The sequence below is a fragment of the Pleurodeles waltl genome, chromosome 7 (assembly GCF_031143425.1).
Source record: "Pleurodeles waltl isolate 20211129_DDA chromosome 7, aPleWal1.hap1.20221129, whole genome shotgun sequence".
Lineage (NCBI taxonomy): Eukaryota > Metazoa > Chordata > Amphibia > Caudata > Salamandridae > Pleurodeles > Pleurodeles waltl.
In genome coordinates this window covers 1,499,233,374-1,499,245,506 of record NC_090446.1, presented here as the reverse complement: position 1 = coordinate 1,499,245,506, position 12,133 = coordinate 1,499,233,374, and the positions used below count along the sequence as shown (strand labels likewise).

The 12,133-nt window shown below is 49.0% G+C and overlaps 1 protein-coding gene across 11 annotated transcripts in view; it reads left to right on the top strand.

The window, feature by feature from the left end:
* Nucleotides 1–10,464, top strand: part of LOC138246582 (uncharacterized) — a 57,551-nt gene extending 47,087 nt beyond the window's left edge. For 9 of the 11 annotated variants that reach the window (XR_011194318.1, XR_011194316.1, XR_011194314.1 and 6 more), the window contains one exon: nucleotides 9,655–10,464. Coding sequence is in view for 1 of the 11 variants with exons in the window: in XM_069201269.1 (XP_069057370.1) it covers nucleotides 9,655–9,729 (75 nt within the window). In the remaining 10 variants the exon portion in view is untranslated. Of the gene's footprint in view, nucleotides 1–8,630; nucleotides 9,372–9,654 lie in introns of those variants that run through there. The other 2 variants (XR_011194321.1, XR_011194317.1) reach the window with 2 other exon arrangements.
* The last annotated feature ends 1,669 nt before the right edge of the window (nucleotides 10,465–12,133 follow it).

Below are 12,133 nucleotides of genomic sequence, written 5' to 3'. Positions count from 1 at the left end.
GAAGTCATGGCTCTCTTGGCCAAGGGAGCTATAGAAAGAGTCCCTGTGCCAGAAGTGGGTCGTGGTTGTTATTCCTGCTACTTTCTTATACCAACGAAGGACAAGGGCTTACACCCAATCCTAGACTTTCGGGTCCTGAACTACTTCCTCAAGAAGGAGAAATTAAAAATGGTCACCCTGGCTCAGGTTCTTTCTGCCTTAGACCCATGAGACTGGATGGTAGCGTTGGACTTGCAGGACGCTTATTTTCACATCCCCATCCTGCCTGCCCACAGACGTTACCTACGATTCATGGTAGGTGACGAGCACTTTCAGTTTACCAAGCTCCTTTTCGGCCTTACCACCGCCTTTTCTGGTGTTCACAAAAATGATGGCGGTGGTTGCAGCTTATCTGTGCAGGTTAGGGGTCTCAGTTTTCCTCTACCTCAATGACTGGCTGTTGAAGGCGCCTTCTCCCCAGACAGTCGTCTCTCACCTTCAGACTATGGCGAACCTCCTGCACAAGCTGGGGTTCACTATAAACGTGCCGAAGTCACACCTGACTCCCTCTCAGACGCTCACTTTCATTGGAGCTGTTCTGGATACAGTGCGATTTCTCGCTTATTCTCCAGACAAGCGAGTCCAAGACGTTCAGGCTATGATTCAGATCTTTCTTTCAGCCTCGGTCTTGGGTTTCGGTGAGTGTGAGCCTGCTGGGCCTCATGGCCTCCTGTCTCCTGCTAGTACACATGCCAGATGGCATATGCGCACTCTGCAGTGGGACCTAAAGTTCCAGTGGGCGCAGCATCAGGGAAATCGCTCAGACATGGTCCATATCTCGGAGGGGACTGCGAAAGACCTGCAGTGGTGGCTTTAGAATCCAAATTGTGTCAACAGCAGATCCCTCTCCCTTCCCCAACCAGATCTCTCTATAGTGACAGATGCGTCACTTGTGGGTTGGTGTGGCCACATGGGAGAAGCAGAGATCAGAGGCCTCTGGTTTCCGGCGGAGTCGGGCTCCACATAAAAATGCTGGAGCTCCGGGCAATCAGGCTTAGGTCAAAAACATTCCTTCCCTCTCTAAGGGAAAGTGGTGCAGGTGTTCACAGACCACACTACCGCCATGTGGTACTCCAACAGACAACTCGGGGTAGGGTCCTGGACCCTTTGTCAGGAAGCACTACGCCTCTGAACATGGCTGGAATATCAGGGCATTACGCTGATGGTTGAACATCTGGCAGGCTCTCAACGCCAGAGCAGACAAACTCAGCCGCCGACGCACAGTCGATCACGAATGGCGTCTCTATCTGGAGGTGACGCAAGGTCTCAAGTGGGGAGAGCCTTGGTTAGATCTGTTTGCCTCCGCAGAGAACACGCAATGTCAGCTGTTTTGCACGTTGGAATTTTCGAAGACGGCACTCGCTCGGAGACGCTTTTCATCTCGAGTGGAGCTCCAGCCTCCTGTACGCCTTCCCGTCTAGCCCTCTTCTACCCAGAGTTCTCAAGAAAATCAAGTACGACCGGGCCCAAGTTATCTTGGTGGCTCCGGACTGGGCTTGAAGAGTGTGGTATCCAGAGCTATTGAGCATGTCCATCCATCCTCCACTCAGACTGCCTCTTTGGGCGGATCTTCTGTCACAGCAGCAGGAGACGGTTCTCCACCGGCACCTGTCCAACCTCCACCTTCATGCGTGGAGATTGAGCTGCAACAGTTGAATGCATTTGCCCTTCCACCTAAAGTCTGCAATGTTTCTTGGCAGCCAGGCATCCATCGACTAAAACTGTATATGCCTGTTGTTGGAATAAATCTTGTGGCATGGTGTACCAACAAATCTGTTGATCACATTTGTGCCCCTCTGTCAGAGGTTCTTCTGTTCATTATTTAGCCCAGCAGGGCTCTGCTTTGGGCACCCTTAAAGGTTACCTGATCAGCCCTCACTCTTTAAATCTCCTATTGTCAGTAGGTTCTTAAAAGGGCTCACCCACTTAATTATCTCCCACTCCATTTATTATGCCTCAGTGGGATCTTAATCTTGTACTTACTTATTTAATGTGTACCCCCTTTGAGCCAATGCATAATTGTCCCTTGCGGATCCTCGCATTCAAACTGTCTTTCTTTGTCGCTATCACCTCTGCTTGCAGGGTAAGTGAGCTCCAGGTGCTTTCTTCAATGCCTCCAAACTTGTCTGTACACCCTGACAAAGTGGTGTTACACATTAGAGCTTCATTCCTTCCTAAGGTATTTACACCATTTTATGTAGGCCAGTCCATCACTTTGCCTACCTTCTACACACTCCCACACCCTTCTCATGAGAAGGGGAGAGACTCCACTGTCTGGACCCAAAAAGAGTGTTGGTGTTCTACCTCCATTGTACTAAAGATTTCCAGGTGGACAATCAACTCTTTGGCTATGTGGGTGCTAAGAAAGGGAAGGCGGTGCTAAAGCATATCATCTCTCGATGGGTGCTTCTTTGCATCAAAATGTGCTACACTTTGGCTAAAAAGCAACCTCCTGAAGGCTTGCGTGCTCATTCCAACAGAGAAATTGCAGCTTCCACTGCGTTAGCACGCGGAGTTCCTGTCCTGGATATCTGTCGGGCAGCTACATGGGCATCCCTGCACACGTTTGATAAGCATTACTGCCTGGATAGTCAGGTCCGTCGAGGCGGCTACTTTGGTCGTTCAGTCCTGCAAGACTTTCTAGTATGATCTTTGTTCGCAGCCCACCACATAGGATGGCATTGCTTGGGTATCAATTCTAAGGTGAGGAATCTGCAACTAGAAGTCTCTATCAGATGTACAGGTTAGTTGCCTTCGGTATTTGAAATATCTGGTGGGAGACACATTCTAGTTGCAGCTTCCTTACCGCCCGCCCATCCTCTCCGCTTTGCGAAATTATTTCTGGGGACAGGTGTTCCACCCTTTCAGGTCCTTAGCTCTGTCACACCAATCTCAGTGTTCTTAGCGGCTCTGCGCTCTGGCGTGGAAAGTCGTTAAAAGAAACTGACATCACTGCGGGAGGGCGGCGTCAGTGTACTACTCCAGACGTCATCAAGGCATCAGTCGATGCCTGCGGAGTCGAACAACGCCACCTACAGACGCCCAAGGGTATTGCTCAAAGAAAAATCTCCAGATACAGTCTAACGCCTGGGGGGAAATTCTAAGGTAAGGAATCTGCAACTAGAATATGTCTCTACCAGATATTTCATTACCGAAGGTAAGTAATTTGTACTTTAGGCCATTTGTGAGCTTGCATAAGGGGTCGCACCCCTTATCAGTATAAAGGTTTAAACATTTTTTTAAACAAACCCTGGTTTCTAGTGGCTTCTGCACCCCACCCCCTGCCAAAAGGGGCAGATCGGCCTAATTAATAAAGGCCAATCTGCCCCCTGGGGGGGGGGGGGGGGCAGAAATGATATTTTTTAAAAATTGCTTGAGGGGGGAACAACCCTTGCCGAAGGGGTCACTCCTGTTCTCAATATAAATAAAAGCATCCCTGGTGCCTAATGGCTTCTGCCCTCCCTGGGGGCAGATCAGCCTATTTCTGATGGATACAACTACCTGTGGATTCCTCACCTAATGAATACTCCCATTGCGCCAGCGTTCGATGGAAATCTTCCTAGCTTCTGCACGTCGACGAGGACGTCACAGTTGCCCACGCGACGCTGTCTGACGTCATACAGGCAATAAGAGGTCCTCGCCGACGTCCGTTCACTTTTTTCCGTGCCATTCGAAAAGGTTATCTTAGAGGGAGCTACTGTTGCTGTTCGACAGTGAGTGTGTTTTTTGGATCTATTTTTTTCTTTGAGATTACAATGTCGCAAAGGAAGTCAGGATTCAAGCCCTGCCGTGAGTGTGGGGGCAAAATGTCGGTAACTAACTAAGACTGTTTGTGGTGTCTTAGTTCCGATCATGATGTTGACAAGTGCGATTCGTGTCAACATATGAATCCTAAGGCCCTGAAAGAGCGCGAGGCTAAGCTTTTTCTGGCGAAGTCGAAAAGGAAGGAAAAGAGATGTCATCGAAAATCCTCGTCACCGAAGTCTCATCGGCGTCATCGGGACTCCCGGCGTCATCGAGAATCACGGCGCCGGTCGAGTAAAGAGAGGTCGAGGTCACTATCAACTCGACGTCTGAAGACTTGGGAGGTCAGTCCCACTGTCACTCCCCATCCGTCGACGCCGTTTCCTTCTCCAGCCTCACCGACTTCGCCCGGGTCATCGGGCCAACCACCTTCAGTGTTTGAGGTTCCACAGCCTCAAATATTTTCTCCGTCGTTGCAGACGTCGAGGTCGGTGTCGCCTTCGAACCAGGCACCCCAGTACCCGGCTTTCCCGGCCCCTGGAGCTGATAGTACCGCATTTTTAAATGCGATGTTTTCTATCTTCCAGCAGATGGCTCCAGGTGGTGGACCGGCTGGTCCTTCGGGCCCTTTGGCCTTCAACATGGGTGCTCCGGCTCCGCTTCGACCGGCACCCTTTATGCCCTTTCTCCCCCTGGGGAACGTGGGCTCGGCGCCGGTATCGGCTCCGGTGGCTCCTGAGACTTCGGCTCCGGTGGCTTCGATGTTTCAACCAGTGGCGCCGTCTAGACCTCCTGCAACTCCGAAGCAGTCTTCTCTCCATGCGACTCCTCGATCGGCGTCGTTCTTCAACATCAGCTGACGCCATGTCGACGCCGAGGATAGAGGAGAGGCTGCACTCGAGGAGACTTGCTCTCCACCTCCTTGAAGAGCAGGAGTACCAGAGACAAAACATGGAGGAAGGAGAGATTGAGGACTCTCGTGAGGGTCTCCATGGGCTGGACACTGCTAGTGGCCTAGATACTTCCCCCGAGTGGGACTTGTCATCTCCTGGGAAGTATACAGAAGAGGCGGCCACTTTTTATTCTGTTATCAGGAAGGCAGCCAGCTTCTTGGATCTTCCTTTGCCGGTAACTGAAGCCAAGCAGAATTTGTTGACAGAGGTGTTGCACCCGGCCTCTACATTGGCAGAACCACTTTTGCCGTTCAATGAGGCTTTGCTGGACCCTGTTTTGGAAGTCTGGAAGAAGCCGGGGTCTTCTTCAGCTGTTAATAGATCTGTGGCTGGGAGGTATTGGGCTGCACCGGCTGACCCTGGTTTTCTTACCAGACATCCAACACCTGAAAACTTGGTGGTCCAGGCTTCCTGCTCGGCAAGGTCTGCTCCTGGCTCTTTTCCATCTGTGCCCTCGGATAGAGACTCCAAGAAGATGGACATGGCACCCAAAAAGGTGTTCTCTTCATGTAGCACGGCATTGAAGTCCTCCAATGCTACATGTATTTTAGGAAGATACCTTTATGCCCTGATGGACGAGATTGCATCAACGCATACGGAGGTCCCTCAGGGGCTGTTAAATCTAGTATTGGACGCTCAGGCAGCTGCAACTCTGGTTATCCAATCTGGGTTGGATACAACTGACTCCATTGCTAGGGCAATGGGCACTGCTGTAGTTACGAGGAGGCAGGCTTGGCTTCGTAACTCATGATTTTCCTCTGATGTGCAGTCGACCCTACTGGACCTTCCTTTTGTTGGGAACAAGCTCTTTGGTGCCAAGGCGGATTCGGCCTTAGAGAGGTTCAAGGAGAGCAGGGCCACGGCCAAGTCGCTGGGCTTGCAAGCCACTTCTTCTGCCTCCTCCAGATTTTTTAGGAGGATTTGATTGTGGCTCCTCCTCCTCCTTTCGAGGGAAATTCCAGAAGCCTACCTCTGCTCTCTCCTATAGATCTTTTAGAGGGAGGGGTAGGGTCCGTACCAGGGGAGCCTCTCAGCAGCACTCTGCCTTTTCCTCTTCCTCTGGAGGGGTGCAGCAGGGGAAGCAGCCTTAGGCTTCCAACAATTACCACTCACTCCACTCCTGTAGGGGGGAGGTTACTGAATTTTCTCCACAAGTGGGAGGTCATAACTTCAGACTCCTGGGTTACCAGCATTGTGAGAAAAGGCTACACCCTTCCCTTTTGGGACTTTCCGCCCCCCATCCCGCCCCGCCCATCTTCTTGTTCAGAAGAACACCTCCTGTTGTTGGAACAGGAGATTCAAGTCCTCCTTTCAAAGGGCTCGGTGGAGTTGGTTCCAGAGCAATAAAGGGGTCAAGGTTGTTATTCAAGGTACTTCCTGATTCCCAAGAAGGATGGTCGTTTGAGACCAATCCTGGACCTAAGTATCTTGAATTGGTTCCTCAAACAGGAAAAGTTCAAGATGCTGACCCTAGCTCAGGTGCTTTTGGCACTGAACAATGGAGATTGGATGGTGTCTGTCGACTTGCAGGATGCTTACTTTCATATCCTGATACTGAGGTCGCACAGGAAGTATCTCCGTTTTGTGGTGGGGTCGCAGCACTATCAGTTTGCGGTCCTCCCGTTTGGTCTTACTTCAGCACCTCGAGTCTTCACGAAGGTGATGTCGGTGGTTGCGGCAGAGCTCAGAAGGAATGGGATAGCAGTATTTCCTTATCTAGACGACTGGTTGATCAAAGCCAGGTCTCCGGAGCTCGTGTTGCATCACCTGCAGTCGACAACCCAGTTGTTGTTCGACCTGGGCTTTTGGGTGAACATGCCCAAATCTCACCTAGAGCCCTCTCAGCGCCTCCTGTTCATAGGGGCAGTACTGGATACAACATTGAACCGAGCCTTTCCTCCGCCTCAGCGGATTCAGGACATTCAGGCGTTGGTTCCAATGTTTCAAAGTGGAGCAGTCATTCCAGTCCTCAAGGTCCTACGTCTGCTCGGTCTGTTTGCTTCTTGCATACTGTTGGTCATGCATGCTCGCTGGCACATGAGGGCTCTTCAGTGGTGCCTCCAAAGGCAGTGATCTCAACACAAAGGGGATCTCGAAGGCTCGGTGAGAATCTCCAGAGATGCTGCCATGGATTTGAAATGGTGGATTGCGGACGGCAATCTTTCCAGAGGAAGGCCGTTCTCGCAAGCTACGCCTGTGGCCACAGTAATAACGGATGCTTCCACTCTAGGGTGGGGAGCTCATCTGTGGGACCTGGAGATCAAGGGACTTTGGTCTCCAGTAGAACAGGTGTTTCATATCAATCTGTTGGAGTTACGGGCTGTACGTCTGGATCTTAAGGCCTTCCTCCCGTCCCTTCTTGGTCAGTCGGTTCAGGTCCTGACGGACAACACTACTGCGATGTGGTATATAAACAAACAGGGAGGGGTAGGGTCGTACCTTCTCTGCAGAGAAGCTCTACGGCTATGGTCCTGGGCAAAGGACCATCAGATTTGCTTGGTAGCAAATTATCTGGCCGGAGTCTTGAACGTACGTGCGGACAATCTGTCGCCATTTCTCAGCCGATCACGAGTGGCGTCTCCATCCAGATCAAGTCCGGTTAATCTTCCAGATGTGGGGGTTTCCTCGGATAGATCTGTTTGCCATCCGGGAGAATTCGCACTGCCCGTTATTCTGCAGCCTCCAGTATCCGGTACAAGGAGCTTTGGGGGATGCGTTTCAGATGACCTGGTGCGACCAGTTGCTTTACGCGTTTCCCCCCATACCCTTGATTCCTTGTGTGTTGAGTCAAATTTGCCAAGACCGGGCTCAAGTCATCTTAATTGCTCCGGATTGGCCAAGGATGGTGTGGTACTCGGACCTTCTCCAACTCTCACTGTGCCCTCCGCTCCGTCTCCCTCTCAGGGCAGACCTCCTCTCGCAGTCGCAGGGGCAGGTTTTACACCCCGACCTCCAGAGCCTGCACCTTCATGCCTGGAGATTGAACGGGGCAACCTGAGTTCTTTCTCTCTCCTGGCTGATGTAGTGGATGTTATCTTATCGGCCAGGCGACACTCCACTAAATCTATCTACGCTAATAGGTGGTCTAAATTTGTGGTTTGGTGTGGAGAGAGGCAGATTGATCCCTTACGTGCTCATTTGTCAGATGTTTTATCTTTTGCTTTGTCTTTAGCACAGAGGGGTTGTGCAGTGGCTACTGTTCAGGGTTACTTGTCTGCCTTGTCAGCCTTTCTCTGTCTTCCAGACCAGTCTTCTTTATTTAAATCACCAATAGTACTTAGATTCTTGAAGGGCCTTATGAATAAAATCCCTCCAACTCCTTTCGTTATGGCTCAATGGGATTTGACTGTGGTTCTAACTTTCCCTATGGGGGGCCCCTTTTGAGCCTATGCATTCTTGCCCCATAAGATTATTGGTTCTTAAAACGGTTTTCCTGGTTGCAATTACCTCTGCAAGGAGAGTGAGTGAGTTGCAGGCTCTATCGGTAAAACCCCCTTATGCATCTTTTTATGGGGATAAGGTGGTGCTGAGGACGAAGGCTGCTTTCCTTCCGAAGGTTGTTTCACCCTTTCATTTGGCCCAGACAATTACTCTATCCACGTTTTATCCTCCGCCTCATCCGTCAAAGGAAGAAGAGAGACTACACCGCTTGGACCCAAAGAGGGCGCTAAGCTTTTATATAGACAGGACAAAGGATTTCAGGCTGGAGGATCAGCTTTTCATCGGATACGTGGGAAAGAGGAGAGGAAAGGCAGTCCACAAGAGAACACTCTCCAGGTGGGTTGCTCTTTGCATTAAAATGTGTTGCTCTTTAGCAAAGAAGGATCCTCCTGATGGTATAAGAGCTCATTCTACCAGAGCTAAGTCGGCCTCTTTGACCTTGGCTAGGGGTGTTCCTGTGGTCGACATCTGCAAGGCCGCAACTTGGTCATCCCTTCATACTTTTGCGAAGCATTACTGCTTGGACTCTGAGGTCAGAAGGGATGGCCATTTTGCACGGTCAGTGCTGCAGGATTTCTTGGTTTGACCATTCAGGCACCCACCACCGAGTGCGGTACTGCTTTGGGACTCTATTCATTAGTTGAGGAATCCACAGGTAGTTGTATCCATCAGAAGAATGAGTTACTTACCTTCGGTAGCGACTTTTCTGGTGGATACATTAGCTACCTGTGGATTCCTCGCGGTCCCACCCGCCTCCCCGTTGCCTGTTTGGTCTAACCAAGTAATTCTTGAGTGTGCTCCTCTTGGTTTTGAGGATTTGTATATATTATGTATATATGTTTATATCTATATATATAGTTAATATATTTATTTACTTGTTTAAAAAAAAAAAAGGGTAGGTTGAATTCTCAGAATGATGTGTTTGTTTGGAATATCATTAAATATTACTATTGTTCTTTCATCTCAATGGCCTATTATTCTCAGGCACGTAAAAAATGTTGGTACTGACGTCGGCACGTCGGCGAGGACCTCTTATTGCCTGTATGACGTCAGACGGCATCGCGTGGGCAACTGCTCGTCGACGTGCAGAAGCTAGGAAGAAGATTTCCGTTGAATGCTGGCGCAATGGGAGTATTCATTAGGTGAGGAATCCACAGGAAGCTAATGTATCCACCAGAAAAGTCGCTACCGAAGGTAAGTAACTCGTTCTTTAATAGCATTATGTCCATGGCAGTGAAGGGCTTAAGGACATGAAGACAACACCCGCTTTAGCAAGAGGTTTCTGTTGACCCGGTGACAAAGTTGATGCAGGATACATTTGGGACTTTCCTATGGTAGTAGTATGACTGTTTTGCCATTATCATGCTTTTGAATACTGTATTTGAGATTTAAGGTGACATTGCTATTTGCGTGCCCTCCACTTGAACGTCATATTGGTTCTGCATGGAATAGTTACAAGGTGTATTTTCTCTTCTAGGGAATGACGGCTCCAAACGGGAATGAACAAGAAGGAACTGACCATTTTTATCTCACGAAGAAAGAGGGGACATAAACATGGACTATGTTATGAATTTAGAGTTTGATAAGTTATGTGGAATACCCCTTCCCTAAGATTTCTGTGAAATAAAGTTTTTTTTTTCTAATTGTAAAGGCTGCTGATTAATAAAATGGACAAAGGAAATGCATAATCCATGGCTCCGGTCTTGAGATTGAATCATAGTTCATAATTTCAATAATTATCAAAAGTAAATGTGCTTTGCTAATGTGTCCCTCATTAGTGCTGACCTACCATTAGTATTTTTTTAGTGAAAGCTAACTACCCAACTGCATCTCCAATAACTTTTTTTTTAACCAGTTTTAAATTGCATTTTCAATATCACAATCTTGAATAAATTACATCTATGAAAGTTACATTATCATTAGTAAAATCCGCAATCCAGCTACATCGTCATTAATAAAATAGTTTCACATCAGTATCAGCAGGAGTCCTTGGTTCAGTCCTTAAACAGCAACATTGGAAAAAACAAGTCATGTGTTGATGTTAACTCACATTCTGCCATTACCATAAGTGCTATTCAATCTTCCTATCTCAAGCAGGTACTGCAAACATTGAAAATCAACAGTGACATCCATGAAGCTATAATGGCCACTAGGAAGCTATTCGGGGACATCAAAGGGTGTAACAGAAGGGTGTTGTCACTCACCCATGGACAGGCTGGAAGGGGTTATGATGGAGGTGTGGGAATGTGGATAAAAGGGGATGGGGGAGGAGGGGGTTATGTCCCCGCCAGGGTAGGTTTAAGTATGGGCCACCAACTCTTGAATGTGTGCAAGTCAAGTAATAGTGCTTCCCATTCCACATTTCTGGGGTATTTGCGTAGTCCTCATATTTCTTGCCTCCTGAGCTCCTCTCCCTGTCCCCACTTCAGTATTGCCGCACACCAGTGGGCTATATCTAACAATACCTGGGCTTTCCAGTGCATGGCAATTAGTCTGCATGCTATCAGCAATGCTTGGTTTATAAACCGGTTCGCAGCTTTATCTGTTTTTGAGCACCTGAACAATCCCAACAATCCCAACAGTGCAACTTCCATTGTGAACACATCCAGTCACCTCTCAGCAAGTTGGACACTGACACCCATAAGGTTACAGACTGAGCAACTCCAGAATACGTGCATCGTGTCAGCACCTGCATGTTGGCATCTCGGGCAAACAGAGGAGGACCCAAACATTTAGGACAGAGTTGCAGGAGTGAGGTAGGCTATATGAAATATATTATGCAGGATCTACTGAACTTGGTATTCTGCATCATCCTGGGGTATGTAAGTACTGTTTCCAGTATTTCCTTGTCGACTCGCCACCTAAGCCCCACTCCCTAAGGACTACATTTAACAGGTTGTGTGCGGTGTATGCTAGTGCACAAACAAACCAGGTGACAAGTCTACAGCCTCAACCCATTATATACAGTGTGTGTATGAGAGGGTGTTTATGGGGTTGCCATGGAGCCAAAGATGGCAGCCGTGGAGTAAATTTGCTCCAGGACCTGAATGCCGCAATCAACATTAATCCTGTCATTACACACACACACACACAGAGACAGACACAGTGCTGCATCAGACTGTCGACTGGCCAGAACCAACCTTGCATACCATACCGGGCATGCCCGGCACAGGGGGAGGGGGAGGGTGTAGGGAGCTGGCTACTACAAAGACCACAGCTGACACTAGCAGACTTTTACCCCACGGAACATGATTTTAGTCATCCTGCATACAATGATCCAGTAACGTATTGGCGCGGTAGACTGGGAACACACCATGGGTAAACCGAAATCACCAAAACCTCACCCCGTCCACCCTATCCCACGCTCCATCATGGGGAGGAGCCTTGACACGGGCAAAGACCTCCAGCTCTCCACAGGACTTGGGTGAAAAACAGGCCACCATCCTACTTACCAATAAATCCTCTTGCTCATCAGTAGAAGCGCACATAAAGGAGATGTGTGGAATTTGGTCTCCTTCAGAAGGACCTGCGAAAATTGACTTCCCGGTTCCCCAACACAGAACGTAATATCACAGAGATGGTACCACAGCTGAAGACCCAAAAACAGACCACCCAAGACCTTCTGGACAAAGTGCACTTGTTAGGTACATGCTGAGTCATGCCAGGCTAACGCCAAGTGAAGCATGCCAATGAAACTCATGACCAGGTTGTGACCCTGCCATTAGCAGACTACCTGTAAAAACCAAAGATCACGGGCCAGCCCATCCACTTCTTTCTTCAACACTGTAGGTGGCTTTTTAATCAGTCTGCTCCACACTATTAACGAGGGCTTCCTGAGGCACCGTACTGCAGTATCTCTCGGATTGCCAGCCTAACTCTAGCAAATACACAGCTCGAATCCACTCATAAGGGGACAAACCTTGATAACTGCTGGTGTGGTGGTCCCCTACAAGAAC